Here is a 24,594-nt window from a genome sequence, read left to right as displayed (position 1 = left end):
GGTGCAGGCTGTAGCCATGGACATGCTACGTGATCTGATGGTGAATTTAGGGTGACCAAATGCAAAAATCCTGAGGATCCATGGGCTTTTACCTCCCCCCTCCCAGGCAGCCTCCTTTATTGCTAGCGTCCCTTATCTCCCTCCCGATCGCTTGCCAATCAGCAGCTTTGTTTCAACACCCCCTTCCCTCTTTCTTAAAAAAAAAAAAAAGCACGATCTGCTTTTCGCCCCTGGGCAATTTGGCTCCAGGGACCACGCATTCACTCCATAAGACGCACAGACATTTCCCCTAACTTTTTAGGAAGGAAAAAGTGCGTCTTATGGAGCGAAAAATATGGTAAATCACATTTCTAACACATTTTAGTCCCAGAAATCAGTTGCCTCTTTTCATCCCTCCCTCTTTCTCTGTTTTCTTTCTCCTTTCTCTCCCCCTTTCTTTTCTCCCTTCCGCGCTGCCCTCTCTCTTAATTATTCCTAACCTTAGTTTTGTTTCTGTATATGCCTTTCTCTCATTTCCTTGTGTCTTTCGGATTTGATTATCCTAATATAATTTCCCCACAGATGGGGTCATCAAGTATGTGATCGTTGTCTAATGAGATGTGCTATGTTTCTCCCTATTTGCTTTCAACTTTTCCATTCTTCAGCCACTCCCTCTGCCCTAAAAAATAAAAAATATTAAGCAAGGATGAGGAGCTAAGACGTCAGAGCCACAGGACAATATCAAAGCATTTATCTGAGCTTTAAAAAAGATTATATATATATATATATAGAGAGAGAGGAGCCCCTTCTCCAATAAAAACCGATACCAAGCAGTGAAAAGCCTTGCTAAATTTGCAGAAGTGTGACAGGTCGTTCTGATGGATCAGATGCTTATTTCATTTCCCAGACTGGGTGTTGGCTGTTTTGGACGCTCTGGGATGGGGCTGGGAGGCCCTCCCTGCGCAAAAATGCCCCCAAACTGCAACCCGTGGCTTCCCTGCTCGCTTTTGGCCCACAAGGAACAGCCGCTTGCTTTTCTGGTCCTCAGCACCTCCCCGTTTGGATGGCAGAGAAAACACACGGACACGGTTTTTTCATTTTAAAAAACACCCCGGTAGCTGTAATGGGCAGAGACACATACAGACACACACACACTTTGGCCACCCAAGTCAGGCCCGAGACCCAGTTGCTTCTGCCAGATCCCTCTCCCCCCAGATCTCTCGCTGCCTTTCTCTCTTTTACAACACTTAAGCCTTCGTCTAGCTGCCCCAGCTTAAAGTCACACCCAAGTTTATATATTAAAAGCAGAAGGAGGGGAGGGGTCCCTTTCACGGGTGGGACAAGCCCCAGCTCAAGGGCAGTCTAACAGCGCTCATGTCCTCCTGATTCAAAGGCCACAGATGGAGGAAGCCAGGACTCTCCTGGCTGGAGTTAGGAACCGGAAAGGGACATGGGGAAGGATGGATCTCCTTGGGAGCAGCAGTGAAGCTCTTTTATCATTCCCGGGAGACTGACCGCTCCCAAATCACTTGAGCTTCTTCAAGCCTCTTTGCTTGGCAATGAGATCCGTCGGTTCCTCCAAGGGAGTCGATTGCAAGGAGCGCCAAACCTCGCTGATTTGACCGCACCCTTTTGGGCAGCGGCGGCACCTCAGTTCTTGCTGCCTTAGGGACACCGGGCCTGTAGGGGGCAGGAGAGCAGGCAGGAGGCCAAGCGAGGGTGTGGGGCAGAGCCGGCTGGCGCTACCCCTTCCCTTGCGCAGAGGAGACCACCAGAGGGGTCGAGGATGGAGCTGCCAGGCCAGGCGGCTGTGTTAGAGGGCAGCTCTCATACCGGCCAGCGGCTGGTCCGAAGAAAGACCCCCGCTTGGCCGAGATGCTGCCCCACAGAGGGCCCCTGCCCCACACAAGCTGTCCCGGCAGCAGAATGGTCAGGGCTCCCTCGTGGAGAGTTCCGGCCGGCTGGCGAGCTGCAGGATCCACTGGAAACAGCGGAGGATCCCCCTAGACCCTGCCGGCCATGGGAGCTGGCCGCTCCCCAGCCAAGTACCGGGCATAGGCCTCTTCGAACATCTCCCGGCAGGGGATGGCGGCCCCGAGTCGTGCGCAGATGAGGAAGGACCCGGCGATCTTGCGGTGCAGCGAGTAGCTCTCCTCCGGAGGGGGGCTGAGTCGGTGCTTCAGCATCACGGGAATGAGGTCCTGGATGCAGCGAGTGGTGCGCTGGGTGCCGAAGTCGAAGGGGCCTGGCGTGGAGAAGGCCTCTCCCAGGATCATCACGGCGTCCACGTGGGCCTCCTCAAAGACCTGCCGGGAGAAGGAGGGAGGTCAGTCCAAGGGCAGGAGTTTCTGGGACTGGCTGCACAGGTAGGGGGTCACAGGAGCTGACAGGAAGGGGAAGAGGGGTTCCTGGGCATGGGCAGACAGCCTTTGCCACTTCCTTCAGCCTTGGTCAGACCCCACCTGCGTCCAATTCTGGATGCCGCAGTTTTAGAAGGGTGTTGAGAAGCAGGAAGGCGGGCAGAGGAGGGAGACAGAGATGATCGAGGGTCTGGAAACCAACCCTGATGAGGAACGGTTGAAGGAGCTGGGAGTGGTTAGCCTGGGAAAGAGGAGACTGAATACTTTGATAAGTAAGGGGAATGAGATAAAAGAATGAATCTACAGTATTTTTCACTCTATATGACGCACTTTCCCCCCTCCAAAAATTGAGGGGAAATGAACAGTGGGGGTTCTAGTAACAAGATAAAATTTAAGATTAAACTAACAACTAACAATAGATAAACTAAGGGCTATGAATTTGCTGAACCAACTTTTAAAAGGGATACAAGAACGGGGGATGTGAGGAAGTCAGGAAAATATGTGAATTTAAGATATAAAATCAAGAAAGAGGGAATTTTTGTGTTCTTTTCTATATGTGCTTTTTCTTTTCTATTATTAGTTTTTTAATGTATGTATTTTTGTAACTTTGTGATTAATGTTTGTGTTGCTGTATTTTGTAGTATGTATGTGGTGTTTCTATATTTTTCCTGTTGTTGTCTTTGTATTTTTTCTTTTATAATGTGTATTGTTAAAACTGAATAAAAAATTTCATTAAAAAAAACAAACAAAAATTGAGGGGAAATGTGTGTGCGTCCTATGGAGCGAACGCAGGCTCCTTGGCTTCAGCGATAGCAACGCGAAGCCTCCGAAGCGCAGAGAGAGCGCTCCCTCCGTGCTCCAAAGGCTTTGCGTTGCTTTTGCTGAAGCTTGGAGAGCGAGAGGCATCGGTGCGCATCGACCCCTCTCCCTCTCCAGGCTTCAGGGATAACCGCATGCAGCCCCTCCGGCAGGGAGAGGTTGCGGGGGCTAAAGGGGAAGCCCAAACAGCCAGCAGGATGGATCCTGCTGGCTGCCTTGGCTTGTGACATAGCTGCGCGCAACCCCTCTGGCAGGGAGAGATTGCGCGCAGCCTGTACGCTGCTGTTTGGGGCTGGGGGGGGGGATATTTTTTTCTTGATTCCTCCCCCCCAAAAAAAAAACTAGGTGCGCCCTATGGTCCGGTGCGCCCTATGGAGCGAAAAATATGGTACTTGCAGGCAACAAGCAGCCTTTCTCAAGCTGTGGGTCCCCAGATGTTGTTGAATCACAACTCCCATCACCCCATAACTAGCAAGGCCAGAGCTCAGGGATGATGGGAGTTGTAGTCCAACAACATCTGGGGACCCACAGCTTGAGAACCGCTGAGATAGAGGCACTGGGTTTCACTAGGGGGCGCTGCCCTACCTCGAATCGGCCAGGAGGGAGGGCTTGGCCCCAGGGCTCTCCTGCCTTGCGTTCGAATCCCCTTTTCTGGGTGCAGCACCCTTGCAGGATTAGGCAGGCCCAGCAGCACAACATGGGGTGGAACTGGGTGTGGGTGGGTGCTGGAGGAGACGAAGGGGACGTGCAAGGAAGGGATTGTTCGTCGCTGCCCCCTTCTCTTCCTTTTTAAACTTCAAAAGTGGGGATGTGTCCATGAAAGAGCCTTTCTCAACCTGTGGGTCCCCAGATGTTGTGGGACTACAACTCCCATCACCCCAATAACTAGCAAGGCCGGAGCTCAGGGATGATGGGAGTTGTAGTCCAACAACATCTGGGGACCCACAGCTTGAGAACCGCTGCCATAAAACCTTCAAAGAATCTAAAACAAACAAGCCAGCCCCCCACCCCCAGCAAAATCACCCAATGGCAGGAATGGCAGAGCAACTGCCCAGAGGGGGGGGGCAGAGAATGGCACCCCACTCTGGACAGTATGGGACTCGTTGACTTTGATAACCTGGTGCCCTCCTACGAAGAGCCTGGCTGTGGGATTACAGAAGAAAAGCCTCCTATTCTACCCCAAAGAACCGAAGACTCCAGATAGACTGCCGCTGGATCTGGAGGCTCCACAAGAGCGTGAGAAGAGCCTGCCAGATCAGGCCAAAGGGGGCCCCATCCAGTCCTGCTCCCACAGTGGCCAAGGAGACGATGCCTCTTTGGGGAAACCCACAAGGATAAGGGGGCTCTCCCCTACTGCGGTTCAGAGCAAAGGGTGCCCAGAGGCGTCGCTGCCTCTGACTGTGGAGGCAGAGACCCACCATCCTGGCTAGCAGACACCAACAGCTCTCTCCTCCTCCGTGAATTTGTGCAAGCCCCTTCTAAAGCCATCCAGGCGAGTGGCCTTCACTGCCTCTTGTGGCAGGGAGTTTCACAGTTTATGTGCTTCATGAAAAAAGTCTTTTATCTGCATTCAGCTTCATTGCAATGACCATGAGTTCTAGAGTTATGAGAGAGAGAGAGAGAGAGAGAGAGAAACTTTCCTCTCTTCCTACGATTGTTGTTTAGTCGTTTAGTCGTGTCCGCCTCTTCGTGACCCCATGGACCAGAGCACGCCAGGCATTTCTGTCTTCCACTGCCTCCCGCAGTTTGGTCAAACTCATGCTGGTCGCTTTGAGAACACTGTCCAACCATCTTGTCCTCTGCCGTCCCCTTCTCCTTGTGCCCTCCATCTTTCCCAACATCAGGGTCTTTTCCAGGGAGTCTTCTCTTCTCCTGAGGTGGCCGAAGTCTTGGAGCCTCAGCTTCAGCATCTGTCCTTCCAGTGAGCACTCAGGGCTGATTTCCTTAAGAATGGAGAGGTTGGATCTTCTTGCAGTCTATGGGCCTCTCCAGAGTCTCCTCCAGCACCAGAATTCAAAGGCATCCATTCTTCGGCGATCAGCCTTCTTGATGGTCCAGCTCTCACTTCCATACATCACATACCATTTTATAATCTCCTCTCTGTAAGCAGCAAGAGCTCTGGTGCTCCTTGAGAAGCTTTGCGACTGTTAAACTAGCCTAAGGTGGACAGGCCATCACAGCAGATCGGCGGCGGGGGGGGGGGGAGAGATTTAAACCTCCCCTCCTCTTCCTGCCCCCCTTCCTGGCTCACAGCCTCTTGAAATCCACCCGCTCTGCCCAGCGCCCCTCAATGCCAACCCAAAACATTGGTTCCTGCTCAACCTGGGGCAGCTGGTGAGATTAATCTCCCGACGGACACACTCACCTTAGTCTCGAACCCCGTCATGAACTTAAGATCTTTGGACTTCTGCAGCACTTTGGCCCGGTCTCCGTCTGCCGCGGCCCTCACCACCTTCGCAGAGAGGAAAGATAGGGGCTGAGGGGCGGATATTGGGGGGCTCAGCCCTGCTCTAGCCAGCAGCTGACATTATATAGCCACCACTGGAACCCCACTTCCCCAACCTGCTAAATATGCGTGGGGGCTAAATATGCGTGCTGTAATTAGGATTATTATTTTATTTTATTATTATTGTGTGTATTATGTTAGGAATGAGGTTACAGGGAACCAGGCAGAGGGCCTTCTGGGTAGCCTGCCCTGTGGAACGCCCTCCTGTAAGATGTCAAACCACTATTTGACTTTTAGAAGACATCTGAAGGCAGCCCTGTAATAATAATAATAATAATAATAATAATAATAATAATATTTATACTCTGCCCATCGGGCTGGGTTTCCCCAGCCACTCTGAGCAGCATATGGCATATGTAAAGGTAAAGGTAAAGGTAAAGGTAAAGGTAAAGGTATCCCTGACCATTAGGTCCAGTCGTGACCGACTCTGGGGTTGCGGCGCTCATCTCGCTCTATGGGCCGATGGAGCCGGCGTTTGTCCGCCGACAGCTTCTGGGTCATGTGGCCAGCATGACTAAGCCGCTTCTGGTGAACCAGAGCAGCGCACGGAAACGCCGTTTACCTTCCCGCCGGAGGGGGTCCTATTTTTCTATTTGCACTTTGACGTGTTTTCAAACTGCTAGGTTGGCAGGAGCAGGGACCGAGCAACGGGACCTCACCCCGTTGCGGTGATTTGAACCGCCGACATTCTGATTGGCAAGTCCTAGGCTCTGTGGTTTAACCCACGTCCCAATGGCATATATAAAACATAGTAAAACATCAACCATTGAAAACTTCCCGATACAGTGGTACCTCGGGTTACATACGCTTCAGGTTACATACGCTTCAGGTTACAGACTCCGCTAACCCAGAAATAGTGCTTCAGGTTAAGAACTTTGCTTCATGGTGAGAACAGAAATCGTGCTCCGGCAGCGCGGCAGCAGCAGGAGGCCCCACTAGCTAAAGTGGTGCTTCAGGTTAAGAACAGTTTCAGGTTAAGAACGGACCTCCGGAACAAATTAAGTACTTAACCCGAGGTACCACTGTACAAGGCTGCCTTCAGATATCTTCTAAAAGTTATGTAGTTCTTTATCTCCTTGACATCTGATGTTTTATTCTGTTTTTAACATTTTGTTTGGAGCTGCTCAGAGTGGCTGGGGAAGCCCAGTCAGATGGATGGGGTATAAATAAGAGAATTATTATTATTATTATGCTCTGAAGTATGTTGTTATTATTATTAAACGACAGAGATAACACATTACGGAGGTGATGGAAAAGGCCAGGAAGTTAAAATGGACACATGCAGGCAAGAGGCGACTCAGGGTGATGGATTAAAGTAGGGTTAGTATGGAAACCTTGGCCTTTCCAATGGCCGAGGGGACGCCCACCTGTGTGATGCCTGGACCATCTAGAAAGCAGCCATCTACCCCAGGAGGGATGTGAGGTGCTGTAAAAGGAGGAGGGAAAGATAACTGGTACTCACCTCAATGTAATTGTCAGTGAACTCTTTGCTGAAGTCTCGGCTGGCCCCAAAGTCCAGCAGGGTCACCTGCGAGGAACGAGGACGAGGGGTTAGACGCACCTGCAGTCTCTCGCACCTGGGAAATATCTCACCCCCACCCCGGGAATCTGGCCCAAGCTCCCACCTTGTGCCTCTCAGCATCGTAGAAAAAATTGGACCAGTTTGGATCGGTCTGCATGAAGCGGAACTCAAAGACCTCTCGGAGGCACAGGCGAAGGATGTGGGAACAGATCTGCGGAGAGAAGGAAGAGAGGGAGCCCCCCTTTATTTTTAAGATACTTTTAATGGAAGGAAAGGCAAAATTTAAAGGAAGAAAGTAAGAAAGGGTACCAGAAGAAAAGCATTAGGCAGCAGCAGGGCAGACACAGAACACGAATTTTGCTGCTTAATAAATACTTTAAAAATATTACCAATATGTTGAACACACGGTGGACTTTACAAAATTGTTAATCTTAATTCCCTTGCTTTCTTATTATGTGTACACCAGGTGAATGGAGAGATGGCAAGAATAAAATGGAAGAGAATGGGTGAATTGTGTCTTATTTTCATGTAACCTGGAATGGCCATTCGTCCGTTTGCCTCCTCGTTCACAAATGATGTGAAATCAAACCATACTGCAAGAACCCTTCCTCTTTTACTAGATCCTACTAGAGACTGTTTATTATTATTATTTTCCTGCCAGGCTACCTGCCAGACTCTTGAGTGCCACTAGTCCAGAGAATGACTAGCTAAAGCGTTTCCCAGAACCTCGCTAGAGACATTCTCGCTGTGAGAGATGAACTCCTTGGTTTTTTTCCATCTCTTTATTGGCTTCAGAAAATCAATTTCAAAGCGCCAAATACAGAGGAGGCACAACAGTTCGATCGGGGATTGGAGATGTTTCCTTTAATGCCTGGCCCAGAACTCTGCAGCCTTGAGATCATCCTATTGCACGGTGCTTGCCATTTGGCAGCATTTATGCATAGCTGTCAACTTACAGATTTGAAAATAAGGGATCAGCAGCCTCGAAAATAAGGGATCATCAACCAAAATAAGGGATTTTTCGGGCACAGGTATGTTCGACATCTGAGCCCCTCCAAGCCAAAGGCAGAAAGCCCAGCCAGCAGCCAAACGAAGCCTCAAGCGGTGGTTCCCTCAGCGCAGCAACCCGGCAAAGGGGATGCAGCAAGGAAACAACCGTCACCTCTCCGCTGGGAAGCGCTGAGCAAAGGCGAGTCCCCAGGCAACATGGCCGATTTGATCGGCACAAGGCATGCAAGCTCCACCCCCCAGTCGTTCTGAGACTCCTTATTGGGTGAGCAACGTAGCCAAGCAACACAGTTGGAGCCTCCCTCCTCCCTGGCCGGCAGGGAGGGAGGGAGAGGAGCTGCTTCCTTTGAAACCCAGGAAATTTAAGGGACATCATCAATAAGGGACAGCAGCGGGACACAGTGCTGGGATAAGGGACTTTCCTGCCAAATAAGGGACGGTTGACAGCTATGCATTTATGTAGTTTTCCCTGGGCAGGCAGGAAAGGGGGCTGCAGCCGCCTGGGGGGGGCAAATGCTATGAAGATCTCCTATAGAGACGCTCCGTTTTGGGGGGTAACGCCATCCACAGAAACCTCTCCTTCTCCACCCAAGCTTTCTCTGTAAAGAGTGCCCTGCATTCCTGGCCCCCGCCTCACCTCGTTCCGCAGCTCCTGGCTGAGATCCTGGCAGCGGTCCAGCGGGACGCCCCCTGCCAGCTCCATTGACAGGACCCTGTGGGTGGACAGCTCCTCTACCACCTTGGGCACCTCAAAGAACGGGTCTCCTTCCAGGAGGCGCCTGGGGGAAGAGATGATTCACCACGTGGGAGGGCCGCAAGACACCAAGGCCCCCTCCCCCAAAAGGGTGGTTGGTCCTGAGGCTACAGGGGTCCTCCAGCCGGGTCCCAAAAGGCACCTGCCTTTGGAGTAGGTATTATTGGGTTATTACTTTTATTTTTATTTTATATACTGTGATGTTTCTACGTGAACTGCCCTGAGACCTCCGGGTATAGAGTGGCACATAAATTACCGTATTTTTTGCTCTATAATACTCACTTTTTCCCTCCTAAAAAGTAAGGAGAAATGTGTGTGCGTCTTATGGAGCGAATGCAGGCTGCACAGCTATCCCAGAAGCCAGAACAGCAAGAGGGATCGCTGCGCAGCGCTCCCTCTCGCTGTTCTGGCATCTGAGATTCAGAATATTTTTTTTCTTGTTTTCCTCCTCCAAAAACTAGGTGCGTCTTGTGGTCTGGTGCGTCTTATAGAGCGAAAAATACGGTAAATGGATAGTAATAGTGGGCTCTGCCCCAGCTCCCGCCCACTCCTGTGGCTCAGTGTGGCACAGCGCCCGCTATGGAGACAGAAGTCCCTCGGTTCAGTCCCTGGCAAGAACTCTTGAAACCAGGTCGTGCTGTTGCTGCCAGCCAGGGTTGACTCTCAGGGCAAGGCAGCTCCCCACTTTCCCGAGTCAATTCCAAGAGCTGGCAGCCCTGAGCAGGACCGCCCGGGGAAGCCGTGCTGGCATTTCCTTGTTAGGGGAAGGGTTTGCAGGGAAGGGTCTTGAACGGCTGGGTAATCTCCCAGGAGGAGCAAGGCCAGACCAGGGGTTTGCTCTCAGCTACCTGAACATCCTACAAATACCTAAATACAGATGGTCATTTACCCTCACTAGATTCAACGTGCTGCCATCTGCCTTACTGCAGGGCAGATTCGAGGGTAAACCATACGCGGAACGTGTCTGCCCCTGTGGCTTGATGGAGGTAGAAACTGTCTCTCATGCCATTTCTACGGGAATATACGCTCGGTATTTATTACCCCTGCTATGCAAAAATCTCCAAATGAATCCGAACTTCAATGTCTAAAATCCCTTGTAGAGGACAAGGATCCTGAGATCACATTAAGGGTAGCCAAATTCTGTGCGACTGCTGTAAAACGTAGGGAACAAGCTGTGCTATCATAATGATTAAAGCCTTAAATGATAATTTTAGGTTACATGTTAGTGACTAAGTTTTAATTTATATATATATATTTTTAACTGTTGCTACATCTGTATTGTCTCTGTTATACCTAATTGCAAATTCAAATGTATCACTATCGTGTTTTATGACTTCCTTGATATTGTATGTGGGCTGGAACTGCTCTGTGGCCGAAATAATGAATTCATTTGTACCTGAACTTCCGGGCGCACTGAGCCTCCCGCTGGTAGTCGCATTCCCACTCCAGCTCCTTCTGAAGCACCTGCAAGGTGTTGTCAGCAAAGAGGCCTGCAAGGAAGCAGAGACGGGCAGAGGCTGCTCACCCAGGAGAGCACAAAACTGGGGAACTCCCTGGTGCAGGAGGGAAAGACCCGCCATCCACCTGGACGGCTCTCAAGGAGGACTGGACAGATTCAGGGAGGAGGAGAGAGCTCTGGCGCTCAGGTCCTGCTTGCAGGTTGCTACCTGGTAGGCCATGGGTAGGCAAACTAAGGCCCGGGGCCCGGATCCGGCCCAATCTCTTTCTCAATCCGGCCAGCGGACGGTCCGAGAATCAGCGTGTTCTTACATGAGTAGAATGTGTCCTTTTATTTAAAATGCATCTCTGGGTTATTTGTGGGGCATAGGAATTCGTTCATTCCCCCCCCCCAAAAAAAATATAGTCCGCCCCACCCCCACCCCAAGGTCTAAGGGACAGTGGACCCAGCTGCCTGCTGAAAAGGTTTGCTGACCCATGTGGTAGGCCCTTGTGAGAAGATGGACTAGATGTGAAAATGTACAGAATGGAATGGCATACAAAAGGTGAACAGGTAAAATCTGTAATGCTACACTGGGCAAGGGATCTGAGGCATAACATTCAGATTGCCGGATTGGGAAAAGTTATGGAAAACAGATCTGAAATTCACAGCATGTCCTACGCTGAAAGAAAATTATATGAAAATGATGTGTTGGTGGTATTTGACTCCTAGTACAGTGGTGCTTCGCAAGACGAAGAGAATCCGTTCTGTGATTCTCTTCGTCTAGCGGTTTTTTCGTCTTGCGAAGCAAGCCCATTAAAGGATTAGCGGATTAGCGCTATTAGCGGCTTTTAGCGGCTTATCTGCTGATCGGATCAGCTGATAAGCGGCTTAGCGGCTTAGAAAAAAGGGGGGAAGGGGGAAAAACCAGCAGGAACTCGCAAGACATTGTCGTCTTGCGAAGCAAGCCCATAGGAGATTCATTTTGCGAAGCACCTCCAAAACGGAAAACCCTTTTGTCTAGCGGGTTTTCCGTCTTGCGAGGCATTTGTCTTGCGGGGCACCACTGTAATCCTAGTAAGCTAGCAAAAATGTATAAAACAAGTACAAATACCTGCTGGAAATGTAAAGAAAAAGAAGGTAACTTTTATCATATGTGGTGGTGGTATAAGGCAAGAAAGGCTTTTTGGGAAATGATATACAATGAACTGAAAAACATGTTTTAAATAAAGTTTAGGGGGGTGGAATTCAGAAGCCTTCTTATTAGGAATTGTAAGTACCGACATCCCAAAGGAACTCTTCATGTACACGACAACAGCAGCACGGATGCTACTAGCCCAGAGATGGAAAGAAGAAATTGAGTCCCTAGCAGAGAGGAATAGCAAACCAAGCTATTAGACTAGCTGAAATTGCAAAACTGACCGGAAAGCTCAGGGACCAAGAAGACAAAAGCTTCCAAGAAAGAATGGGGGGGGGGAATTATAATTTATTTAGGAGACCATCGGAAGCAGATGAAAACAGGATTTTAATCTCACTTGTAATGTAACAAATACTATGGACAATATGGACAGATGTAAAATATAGATTATGAAATAATATGCTGTTGAAAATGTTGACAATAGGACCCATGGAAGGGATTGGGCAGGAAGTCTTGATTCAGATAAATCTCTCTATATGGATATGTATTTGGTTTTGTTATAAATTTATACCTGTAAAATCAAATAAAAACGGTTTTTCAAAAAATCTGATTTCTTTCCACAAAGCCTGTAAGACAGAGTTGTTCCGCCTGGCCTTTGGTTTGGAATCAACTTGATTCCCTCCCCCTCTTTCCTTTCTCCTCCTGTGTTGGAACTCCTATTTGGGGACTTCCCTGGCTTTTTTCTGGCCCACGTAGGACCAGCCTGGATAGTTGGCCTTGGTGAAGACTTGACATTTTCATTCCCCCAAAACTGAGTTTCCACTGAAATGAGGCTGCATTTTAATGTTGTATTTTAATCCTGTTTTTAAGCTGTATTTCAATCAATTGTTTTACAGCTGGTGTTAGCCGCCCTGAGCTCAGTCTTGGCTGGGGAGGGAGGGGTATAAATAAAATTTGTTGTTGTTGTTATAAAAAAGAAGAAGAGAGAAAACGGGTCTAGATGGGCCCTCTTTGGCTCACCTTGCGTTCTCCTTACCTTCTGGGAGCATCATGCTCATCTTGAGCACCACCAACAGGTTATCCACATCACTTCGGATGCTCTGAGCAATGCCTGGGTACTGCAGGAGGAGAGGAGGGAGATGGAACGTCAAGACCGGCTGCGCTCCCAAGTTTGCCTTCAGGAGAAACTGGCCACTCTCCAGGCACCCGGCTTAAATCACCAGTTGACCTCCCTGTCTGCATTCCCGGCAAGATCCAGGCAAGGTCGCGATCGGCGATCCTCCTGATGCGCGAGGAGAACACACCACTCTTTCCTGCCCCCCCAGGGGCAGGGGAAAGAGATAGACAGAAACGTATTTACATGCCTTTATTTCTGTCTTTGCAGCGTTACAGAGAAACACGTCTGCTCTCTTCCAACTCCAACAGCAGAGAGACAAAATCCTCCCATACTTCCTGTACAGCTCATATTACACTCTGAGCTAATTCCGGTGCTTTGCACTGTGAAAAGACTGTCCCTTTGTTTCCCACGGAAACAGTCCCCAACATTCCCATTTATGTTTTGCTTTCCAGCTGCCAGCTCGGTCCCGCATTGCTCCTTTTCCGTAACACTTCCAACCCCAGCAGACCAGAGACTTGCCTTGCAGTCAAAGTCTCTCCCTACAGGCTCTGCCCTCGCCCCGTGGCCAGAGCATCTTCCTTGCACAGTCCTGGGTTCAAATCCCGGCAACTTCTCCACGTTTGGGTCAACATTTACCTGGATCTTCATGGCCACTTCAGTCCCGTCCTTCAGCACCCCAAGGTGCACTTGGCCGATGGAGGCAGCGGCAAAGGGCGTTTCCTCAAAGGAGGCGACTCTGTCCCGCCAGTCAGTGCCCAGTTCTTCCACAAGGACACCCTGGAAGGGGAAGAGCAGAGAGTCCCTGGAGCAACACGCTGGAGAGCTGCCTCACACCGGCAGCGGCTGCCACCTGGACTGAGGCAAACCCCGCGGGCATCTCCCTGCGCTGGCAGCGTCTCCGTGTGGCAGCAGAGCCGGACTTCCCTGCTCAGAGCATCCATGCCAACCCTCCCACCCAACCACAGGCGGAGGGCAAAGGCGGCTTCCCTCACAGCCCCCTGCTCCACCCCACAGCAACGCACCATCATCTGAGAGGGTGGCATGAAGTCGGCGCTTTGTCGGACGCGCTGGAAGATCTGCTGCAGCTGAGGGCTGATGAAGCTGTTGTCTGCGGGGAGAAGCGGGCGTCCCAAAGAAACTGTTTTTTAAATATCGTTTGCACTGCTGCAACCCACCCTGCTGACCTAGAGAGGCTCTTTGGTTTTGGCTCGGGAGGGCAGTCCTTTGACGGGTGGGAAGGACTCCCTGGTCCTGAATGGGGTAACTGTGCCCCTGAAGGACCAGGTGCACAGCCTGGGAGTCATTTTGGACTCACAGCGGTCCATGGAGGCACAGGTCCACTCTGTATCCAGGGCAGCTGTTTACCAGCTCCATCTGGTATGCAGGATGAGACCCTATGTGCCTGCGGACTGTCTCGCCAGAGTGGTGCATGCTCTGGTTATCTCCCGCTTGGACTACTGCAATGCGCTCTACATGGGACTACCTTTGAAGGTGACCCGGAAACTGCAACTATTCCAGAATGCAGCTGCTAGACTGGTGACTGGGGGGGCCCGCCGAGACCATATACAGTGGTGCCCCACAAGACGAATGCCTTGCAAGACGGAAAACCCGCTAGACGAAAGGGTTTTCCGTTTTTGAGCTGCTTCGCAAAACGATTTTCCCTATGGGCTTGCTCTGCAAGACGAAAACGTCTTGCGAGTGTTCCGATTTTTTTCCGCTCCCCCCCCCTTTTCTAAGCCACTAAGAGCCTTTTAGCCGCTAATCCGCTAAGCCTTTAATAGCCGCTAAGCCTTTAATAGCTGCTAAACCGCTAATAGCACTAATCCGCTAAGCCGCTAATAGGGTTGCTTCGCAAGACGAAAAAACCGCTAAATGAAGAGACTCGCGGAACGGATTAATTTCGTCTTGCGAGGCACCACTGTAACACTGGTCTTGAAAGACCTACCCTGGCTCCCAGTATGTTTCCAAGCACAATTCAGAGTGTTGGGGCTGACCTTTCAAGCCCTAAACGGCCTCGGTCCAGTATACCTGAAGGAGCGTCTCCAGCCCCATCGTTCTGCCCGGACACTGAGGTCCAGCTCCGAGGGCCTTCTGGTGGCTCCCTGACTGTGAGAAGTGAGGTTACAGGGAACCAAGCAGAGGGCCTTCTCGATAGTGGCACCCACCCTGTGGAACGCCCTCCCGCCAGATGTCAGGGAAATAAACAACTATCTGACTTTTAGAAGACATCAGAAGGCAGCCCTGTTTAGGGAAGTTTTATTCTGTTTTTTATACCCAGATGAGGGGGGTATAAATAATAAACTATTACAGTGGTACCTCGGGTTAAGTACTTAATTCGTTCTGGAGGTCCGTTCTTAACCTGAAACTGTTCTTAACCTGAAGCACCACTTTAGCTAATGAGGCCTCCTGCTGCTGATGTGCCGCCGGAGCACGGTTTCTGTTCTCATCCTGAAGCAAAGTTCTTAACCTGAAGCACTATTTCTGGGTTAGCAGAGTCTGTAACCTGAAGCATATGTAACCTGAAGCGTCTGTAACCCAAGGTATCACTGTATTATTATTTTATAACGTTCCAGGCTTGCGGGGGTGGACCTCTTTGCCAACCAGCCAGCAGCCCCACCAACCCTCCCATCGATTCTGAGCATGCCCCCACGGGAAGATGCAGCAAGGAAATGGGCACACCCCATTCTCCCCCCGATACCTTGAATGCTCAACATCTGGCCAATCTTGAGGGCAGCCCCACGCATCTTGCAGAGGGTATCCACTATCCGCTCAGCGTTTGCTTCCGACAGGAAGGGGTTGGAGTCCAGCAGGAAGCTTGCGTCTGCAGAGGGGGAGGGAAGAAAGATTCGCTTGTGCCTGGGGTAGCAGGTCTCTCATGGGAGCAGAATATGAGCGTCTCCACCCCCATCGTTCAGCCCAGACAGAGGTCCAGCTCCGAGAGCCTTCTGGCGGTTCCCTCATTGCAAGAAGCCAAGTTACAGGGAACCAGGCAGAGGGCCTTCTCGGTGGTGGCACCCGCCCTGTGGAGCGCCCTCCCACCAGATGTCAAAGAGAACAACAACTACCAGACTTTTAGAAGACATCTGAAGGCAGCCCTGCTTAGGGACGTTTTTAATATTTAATGCTGTATTGTTTTTAACACTCGACTGGGAGCCGCCCAGAGTGTCTGGGGAAACTCAGCCAGATGGGCGGGGTATAAATAATAAATTATTACAGTGGTATCTCAGGTTAACTACTTAATTCCTTCCGGAGGTCCGTTCTTAACCTGAAACTGTTCTTAACCTGAAGCACCACTTCAGCTAATGGGGCCTCCTGCTACTGCTGCGCCGTCGGAGCACAATTTCTGTTCTCATCCTGAAGCAAAGTTCTTAACCCAAGGTACTATTTCTGGGTTAGTGGATTCTGTAACCTGAAGCGTATGTAATCTGAAGCGTATGTAACCCGAGGTACGAATGCTGTATTATTATTATTATTATTATTATTATTATTATTATTATTATTATTTTTGATTATTTGATTATTTTGATTGTTTGATTGTTGTTAGCCTCCCTGAGCCCTGCTTCAGCTGGGGAGGGCGGGATATAAATAAAATTTATTATTATTATTATTATTATTATTATTATTATTATCCTGCTGGGTCAGCTCAAAGGGGTCCCAGCTGGTCTCGCCTCCTCTTCTCTTGAGAGCAGAAGAGTCCAGCCACTTTTTGAGGCAAGGCCAGCCCCAGCCACGCACCCCGGCCCTCCAACTCCTTAAAAACAGCCCCTTGTGGCCTCGCACACACATGTGCAAGAGATCATGAGTGCACAGGGCAGGCCCTTCTCTCGCACCTTCCTTACCCTTGATTTTCTGCTCCCCGTTAAGGGAGTTCCTCGCCACTTCCACCAAGGCTCCGAAGCCCAGGCCCACAGCCAGACCTGGAAGGGATAAAGGATTGTATGAATGGCAGGTGGGGGGGCGGGGAATAAAATGAGTCCAGTCTCCCCCCCCCTCAGCCCAGTCTCTCCCACCACCAGCTCCAGATGCCCCTCCCCACCAATGTGGTACCCACAGGAAGGTCTAATCTGCAAACATAAATTACATTAGGATCGTTCTCATGAAATGCTTAGGATTGTAATTTTGTGAGTGGAATATTCATTTCAAGCCATTCATTCTCAGCCCTCTCCAATTCCCAAATGACAAGATTTATTGTGAAAGTTTAATACTTCTTTTTCAGGGGGGAACTTGCTACAATTCGAGGGCCTGTCCGGGTTAGTTTTTGTAGATGCGCATTCAACTTCCACCCTCCTGCAGCCGTTTACAGCGTTCCACGACTGGCCCTTTCCTCTGAGCAACGGGCGTCTGTCTAAACATTCCGTGACATCACGGCAGCCAAACCAATGGCACCAAAGCATGCAAACGAATGGCAAGATCGAGTCGCATCACCCTGGCATTCTCTGTGATGCAACAAACCCTCAGCTGCGAATGCTGCCGCCTGGAGGATCTCACCTCCAAAATTCGCAAGGCGTCCAACGCGGGTCACTGGTACTTTCCGCTCGCGGGCTCTCTCGCTGAGCTGAGGAACAAAGCAGGCAGCAGAAAAGTTAAGCCAGCCAGATGTTGGGGGACAAGGAAGGCTCACCCCCTCTTGCGAGTGCTCCAGAAACATCTGGGAACAGAACGTTAAGGCAAGATGGGTCCACCTTGGTGCATCCAACCAGCTTATTTTTATGCTCTTAAGCATAAAGTTTCTAGAGTTGCGATCTGAACTATTTCCCCAGCCGACGGTGGCAATTAGCAGCACTACCTGTGCATACACCTTAACCCAGAGCTTTCCAAACTGTGTGCCGCAACACACTTGCTTGTCGGCTGCAGCGTGTGGGTGTGTTGCGAAACGAAAAAGTGTGTCACGAACAGGGAACGTTTGGAAACTTCTGCCTTAAGCGTTGTGCTGAACGTTGCATCCCTGCTGGATCCTGGTTGGCTCAGGGTTCAAGCCACCCACTTCCCCCCCTCCCCACGAGACCCAGGCCTTACCTTCTGCCTCATTTTGCCCAGACTCTCCTGGTCTTTCTTCGGCCGAGATTCCCTCGCCTTCTGGATGTCCTCCACCGTGAGACCTCGAAGCAGCGCACTCTGATGAATCAGACGGGGGCAACCAGAGCTGGAGACTCCCCAAAGCCCGGGTGCCCCTGTGGGCATGGGAAGTGGCTGGTCACCAGAATGATCGGCAGCCCATCCTGTGGCGCTTGCGGTGTGACAAGAGTTTTCCCCCTGCAGGAACCACCTTCCTGGGTAAGGCAGGTTTTCCTGCTCCTCCCGAGGAGATGCTGGGAACGCCACGGTTTCCTGCTAAAAGCAGAAAGCAGATTGCTGTTTCCTGCCAGGTCCAGGACACAGAGATCTCAGCCCCCCAAACCCAATTTCTTCTAAAGCGCTGGGATCAGGTGCGCCAACTCTCAGGGGCAGAGGTTTCATTAGCCCCCTCAATATTCCTTAGCAGGGCGCTCAGCCCCAGCCCCCCAATATTGAGGGGGCAGAGGAAGGCAAACATCAAAGCATCTACCAGCTCCACCTGGTACGCAGGATGAGACCCTCCCTGCCCGCAGACTGTCTCGCCAGAGTGGTGCATGCTCTAGTTATCTCCCGCTTGGACTACTGCAATGCGATCTACGTGGGGCTACCTTTGAAGGTGACTCGGAAACTGCAATTAATCCAGAATGCGGCAGCTAGACTGGTGACTGGAAGTGGCCGCCAAGACCACATAACACCAGTCCTGAAAGACCTACACTGGCTCCCAGTACGTTTCCGAGCACAATTCAAAGTGTTGGTGCTGACCTTTAAAGCCCTAAACAGCCTTGGCCCAGTATACTTGAAGGAGCACCTCCACCCTCATCATTCAGCCCGGACACTGAGGTCCAGCGCTGAGGGCCTTCTGGCGGTTCCCTCATTGCGAGAAGCAAAGCTACAGGGAACCAGGCAGAGGGCCTTCTTGGTGGTGGCACCAACCCTGTGGAACGCCCTCCCACCAGATGTCAAAGAGATAAACAACTACCTGACATTTAGAAAACATCTGAAGGCAGCCCTGTTCAGGGAAGCTTTTAATGTGTGACATTTTAATATATTTTTAATCTTTGTTGGAAGCCGCTCAGAGTGGCTGAGGAAACCCAGCCAGATGGGCGGGGTACAAATAATAAATTATTATTATTATCAATGGAAGGCTAAACCATTCTTGGGGTTTCCATTCCCAAGAATGGAAATTGCAAAGGTCAATTAATGGAGCAATTCAGCATCCAGGGAAAGGGTGACCTCGTTTTCTGCTTCTTGAGCTTTCAAGGCCATTACCCAGCAGGGAAAACTAAGCCTGCCTGTGTGCTAGACATGTATCTATCTATCTATCTATCTATCTATCTATCTATCTATCTATCTATCTATAAAAATATATAATATTGGGACAGCAGTTCCCAGTGGAGGTGGACATCCTGGGCTCCACAAGGCACAGTGGCTTTTGTGTGTTCACCAGGAGGCAGATTGGGACACTGGTGGCGCCATGAGTTAAACCACAGAGCCTAGGACTTGCCGATCAGAAGGTCGGTGGTTTGAATCCCTGCTCCCGTTGCTCGGTCCCTGCTCCTGCCAACCTAGCAGTTCGAAAGCACGTCAAAGTGCAAGTAGATAAATAGGTGCAGCTCTGGCAGGAAGGTAAACAGCGTTTCCGTGCACTGCTCTGGTTCGCCAGAAGCGGCTTAGTCCTGCTGGCCACATGACCCGGAAGCTGTACGCCGGCTCCCTCGGCCAATAAAGCGAGATGAGCGCCGCAACCCCAGAGTCTGCCACGACTGGACCTAATTGTCAGGGGTCCCTTTACCTTTACAGGAGGCGGATTGGACTTGTGCCGTGTGGACACATCTATGGATGAAGGACGGTATACAAATTTAATACACAATAAAAGCATCCTCCTCCGAACCCCTCACTTCCCTGTAGCAGTGACCTCCCCAGGTTGTGTAGTGAAGAACACGCAACACGTTGCCTGCTATTTAAGTGGCACGCGATTTCTATTTTGGCTGCAGGCATCAACATGCTTAACCGGTTGGGTCTGTCTCTTGGAGCTGATTTTCATCCCTGAATCCAGGAGTTTGAGTTTCAAAGGCCATTTCAGCCCTGTTCTCCAACCACCTTTGGGCAGAGTCAGCATCCATGACCCTCTTCCAGCAGGGAGGCAGGAATGGCATAGTGGTTAAAGTGTCAGACTGGGAGAGGCTGGGGTTCGAATTCCCACTTGGGATCTTGGGGGACAGCCGCTGCCTTTTCTGAGCCTAACGCACCTCGCAGGGTTGTGGTTGTCGTGGGGATTAAACAAAGGGGTAGGGAGAAGGACCACTGGAGGAACGAAGGAGGGCTGCAGATGCAACATATTAAATAAAAGCAGCCGCACAGAGGCCTCTGCCCTGCAGGGATCAGCGCAGTCATAGAGGCCGGTGTGCAGTTTCACGCTCACAAGGGCAATGCACACTTGTGAGACTTGTTGCACACTTATAATAATAATAATAATAATTTTTTATTTATACCCCGCTCTCCCCAGCCAAGGCCGGGCTCAGAGCGGCTTACAAGCAATAATAAAAACAAGATGAGTGATTACAACTTAAAAACAAAAATAAAATACAACATTAAAATAATGGAACATTAAAATATTAAAATGAAGCCTCATTGCAGGAGAAGGAAAAGAAAAAAGGGGGGGGGGGAGGGAATCAAATTGGCTCCAATCCAAAGGCCAGGCGGAACAACTCTGTCTTACAGGCCCTGCGGAAAGAAATCAGATCCTGCAGGGCCCTGGTCTCATGAGACAAGAGCGTTCCACCAAGTTGGGGCCAGTGCTGAAAAGGCCCTGGCTCTGGTTGAAGCCAATCTAACTTCCTTAGGGCCTGGGACCACTAGGGTGGTGTTATTTATGGACCTTGAGGCTCTCCGTGGGGCATACCACTTATGAATGAGCACTGGGTGCTGGACCCTTGACCCTGACCCAGCAAGGTCCTTCTGACGTGTGGGATGATGCCTAGAGTCCCAGCCCAAGACTCTCCACACACACACCCCACTTCCACATACCCCCCCCGACTCACCCTCCTCTTCCTGCAGCTGTCAGGTCTCCCCTCGGAGCTGTGGGTCCCGGAGGAGGGTCGTGCCAGCCTGGCCCCCCCAGGGGCGACCCTCCCCGCAGAGCAGCTCCCCAGCAACCGGAGCCCCCGCTTCCAAGGCATCTCGGCCGGGGGGGGGGGACCCAAAAAACCCTGAGGGGGGGCAAAGGTCAAAGGGCGCCAAGAGAGAGAGGGGTTCGGGTGAATGAGAAAGACCCCCCCAAAAAAAGAGCGGGGTCAAAGGTCACCAGGTCCGGGGTATGGGGGGGAGGCTGTTCCCACCGCGGTCCGACCCTCGCCGCTCGCTTCTCCCCCTCCTCTGGCCACCGGCATTTGCTTCCGGGTCCGGCTAGTCCCGCCTCCCTTCCGGACTGGCGCGGCGGGCGTCCAATCAGCGGCCCCGCGTGCTTCTCCGGGCGCTGGAAGGCGTCGGCCAATCAGGGCGCGAGGATCCGCCCCCGCCCGCTTTGATTCATTCATTTCTCTCCCGCTCGCACCGCCCCCGTTCCCGCGCCCATTCAGGAGGAATCCGAGGCCGGTGGAACTCGCTGCCACGGGACGGGAGGAGGGAGGCCGCGCTGCTATTCTTAGGTTACGTTTTTAACTTATCGCCCGCCCGAAGATCCCCGGGCGGGTTGTCAATATTAGAAAGAGATGGAGCCTGTCGGGTGAAGCCTCCTGATCTCCCGGTGGCCTTGCAAAACAGCTCCCGGGGGAAACCCGTGAGCAGGATCCGGGCACAAGGGCAACACTCTCCCTGGCCCTCTCCTCCTCCGTGAATCTTTGGAATCCGCTCTTAAAGCCGCCCAGGCTGGCTCATGGGGCAGGGAGTTCCACCGTTTAACTAGGCGCCGTGGGAAGAAGGACTTTGTATTGCTGTTAGCATCCGTCAGTCTCAAGAGTCAATGGCGAGCGGGGGGGGGGGTTTGAAGTCAAACCGGGTCCCCAGATGTTGTTGAACTACAACTCCCATCACCCCTAGCTAGCAAGGCCAGAGCTCAGGAATGATGGGAGTTGTAGTCCAACAACATCTGGGGACCCACAGGTTGAGAACCACTGAGATAGAGGCACTGGGTTTCACTAGGGGGCGCTGCCCTACCTCGAATCGGCCAGGAAGGAGGGCTTGGGCCCAGGGCTCTCCTGCCTTGCGTTCGAATCGTCGCTGCCCCTTCTCTTCCTTTTTAAACTTCAAAAGTGGGGATGTGTCCATGAAACAGCCTTTCTTTGTGGGGGGCCGGACTATTTTTTTTTGGGGGGGTGGAAATGAAGGAATTCCTATGCCCCACAAATAACGCAGAGATGCATTTTACATAAAAGAACACATTCTACTCATGTAAAAACACACTGATTCCCGGACCGTCCACTGGCCGGATTTAGAAGGCGATTGGGCCGGATCCGGCCTCCGGGCCTTAGTTTGCCTACCCATGGTGTAGAGTTTACTCCCGTGCCTTTTCTCCCGAAGATGACCCACAAGGCAATGGAGATTTAGGATCAGAGTTTTCCTTCTCCTAGATGGGCTCCCTTCCCAGGTGGGCGAGCCCCACCTGACCCTCACGTCCCTAAAGCATTCGCAGAAACCACCTTTTTAAAAAAATTATTTAACATACAGTGGTACCTCAGGTTAAGCACTTAATTCGTTCCGGAGGTCCGTACTTAACCTGAAACTGTTCATAACCTGAAGCACCACTTTAGCTAATGGGGCCTCCCACTGCTGCCGCACCGCTGGAGCATGATTTTTGTTCTCATCCTGAAGCAAAATTCTTAACCTGAAGCAATATTTCTGGGTTAGCGGAGTCTGTAACATGAAGCGTATGTAGCCTGAAGCATATGTAACCCGACGTACCACTGTAATTGTTTCAAAATACTGCAAAATATTGCAAATACGTATATATTTCTAATAAGCACATATATATGAAAAGAGGAATAAAAGAGAAGAAAAGAAAAAAGAAGAAGAAATAAAGAGAAAAGAAGAAGAAAAGTTGGAAGGATTTCTTCCAAGTTTAGTCTACAAATATCTCAATATGAAAATAATAATAAAATTCCATTGATTGACTTCCATCGCTTACGCTACACTTCCTATATACATTTTAAGCAAGATTGTATCTGTCATTCCGTATTTTTCCCATACAATCTCACACAAATATTCTAATCAATGTTCAGAAACCACCTTCTTGACCTTTGGACCCACCCTTGGCCTGGTCCCCTCCATCTGCCAGAGCCAGTCTTCGCATGCAGGATCAGTCCCTAGCAAGCAGAAGGTTTGAAATCCATCAGCTCCCCTCACCTGTTTTGGCCGGCTAGTCGAAGCTGTTTCCCGGGGTGTGATCACCATCGCATGCTGACCGCTTCTAGGAGCGCCAGGTGAGAGCAGAGGGCAGGATGGGGGACCAAAGGTGGGCAAACTACCCCAGTAGGAGCATGATTTGTCTCCCACCAGAGGTACCATCCCTCCCCTAACACCCCAGAAGTATTTATTATTTCAATATAGTTTCAAGGAAAAGGTCTTCTTGCATGGTCAGTAATGTATGAATATTGTAAAAAACGAAAATATGCCCTTATTCCCTTATGGGGGACACAAGAGCCCTTATAGAGTCTTTTGTAGGTTTTCCATCAGTCAGAGAAAATAACAGAGGCCAAATGAAAGTTGGATATTATATCCCAAATCTCTAGCCCAGTGTATCATCACTGCTTTGACTTCTGTTAACCAGAAGGTTGGTGGTTTGAGCCCATCCAGTGACAGATTCCAGGCAGATTTCCTGTATTGCAGGGGGTTGGACTGGATGACTCTTGGGGGTCCCTTCCAATTCTATGGTTCACTGTATCGCTGCCTGCCTGCTTTGGTTGCCTTCTCCTCTGCCACCCAGGTGGTGGTACAGCTGCATTTCCTGCCATTCTCAAGCTTATCCGAAAAGACATGCTCTCGCGAGGGACTTCCCGTCTGCGCACAAAGGAGCTGGAAGTGGAACCGATATTTTGGTCCAGCGCTTGAGCAGCTTGGGAATAAGATGTCCTCAGCAGCATCCTGGAAAAAGCTGGGATGGTGAATGCAAAGCAGATGGAAAGTATCAGATGGAGATTTGGAAGGGGCGGAATCGCAAGGCTGCCGTCAGTGACTCAGGAGGAAGCAAGTCACAGGGAATCGGGAAAAGCACCAGGCATTTAACAAGACCTCGGATTTTCCCAGCTCACAATTCCCGCCTGCACATATTGTGGATAAAACATTTGGCTCAAGTTTGTGAACATCAGCCTTGGATGAGTCAGGTCCAGAAATTCCAAAACCGAATGAAAACCTCTTGGGATTATACTACAATACGCTCATTCCTAAACATTTCTTCCAGAAGGTGTGGTTCTATAATGGATCCAAACTACAAGAAAGAAGATTCCACCTAAACATTAGGAAGAACTTCCTGACAGTAAGAGCTGTTTGACAGTGGAATTTGCTGCCAAGGAGTGTGGTGGAGTCTCCTACTTTGGAGGTCTTTAAGCAGAGGCTTGACAACCATATGTCAGGAGTGCTCTGATGGTGTTTCCTGCTTGGCAGGGGGTTGGACTCGATGGCCCTTGTGGTCTCTTCCAACTCTAGGATTCTAGGATTCTATGAGGATACAGGCCCCACAAGGGATGTGATATGTGTGTTTCTGGGATGGCTAACCTGCTTCCCAGGGCTTATATATATATAATAAGGTCTTATATATATAATAAATGTTCATAATTGTACCAAGCAAACACATACATAAATATATAAACCCCATGTCTGAAGCAGCACAGGAAAACAGCCTGGAAACCATTTTGACTCCGAAACTGACCAAATGATTTCTCTGCAAGGTCAAGGAAAATGGAAA

The 24,594-nt window shown here is 50.5% G+C and overlaps 1 protein-coding gene across 2 annotated transcripts; it reads right to left on the bottom strand.

Moving 5' to 3' along the window:
- Positions 1–715: 715 nt before the first annotated feature.
- COQ8B (coenzyme Q8B) lies at positions 716–21,085 on the bottom strand. Of its 2 annotated transcripts, none has more exons than XM_082231144.1 (14): positions 20,738–21,085; positions 17,658–17,972; positions 17,130–17,196; positions 16,481–16,558; positions 15,340–15,462; positions 13,664–13,749; positions 13,278–13,418; positions 12,561–12,642; positions 10,345–10,438; positions 8,832–8,973; positions 7,290–7,397; positions 7,127–7,192; positions 5,524–5,610; positions 716–2,285 (listed from the first exon to the last, which is right to left on the bottom strand). In XM_082231144.1, exons 1-14 carry the CDS (start codon positions 20,873–20,875, stop codon positions 1,983–1,985), a joined length of 1,830 nt encoding a protein of 609 aa, XP_082087270.1. In that variant the 5' UTR covers positions 20,876–21,085; the 3' UTR covers positions 716–1,982. The 2 variants fall into 2 exon arrangements, with proteins under 2 accessions (XP_082087270.1, XP_082087271.1); XM_082231145.1 differs by having other exon boundaries at positions 17,658–17,969.
- Positions 21,086–24,594: the final 3,509 nt, after the last annotated feature.

Source organism: Podarcis vaucheri, assembly GCF_965113315.1.
Source record: "Podarcis vaucheri genome assembly, chromosome: 7".
NCBI lineage: Eukaryota > Metazoa > Chordata > Lepidosauria > Squamata > Lacertidae > Podarcis > Podarcis vaucheri.
The sequence above is the reverse complement of the archived record's forward strand: the minus strand, read 5'-3'. Positions and strand labels throughout refer to the sequence as shown.

What these genes read in the sequence shown, in the direction of transcription:
- COQ8B (XM_082231144.1), bottom strand. Translation starts at nt 20,875, where the DNA reads ATGCCTTGGAAGCGGGGGCTCCGGTTGCTGGGGAGCTGCTCTGCGGGG. An exon ending in ACGCCTTGCGAATTTTGGAG is followed by an intron (nt 16,559 to 17,129) that starts GTGAGATCCTCC and finishes TATCCCTTCCAG; the next exon opens with GTCTGGCTGTGGGCCTGGGC. An exon ending in TCACTGACAATTACATTGAG is followed by an intron (nt 5,611 to 7,126) that starts GTGAGTACCAGT and finishes CTCTCTGCGAAG; the next exon opens with GTGGTGAGGGCCGCGGCAGA.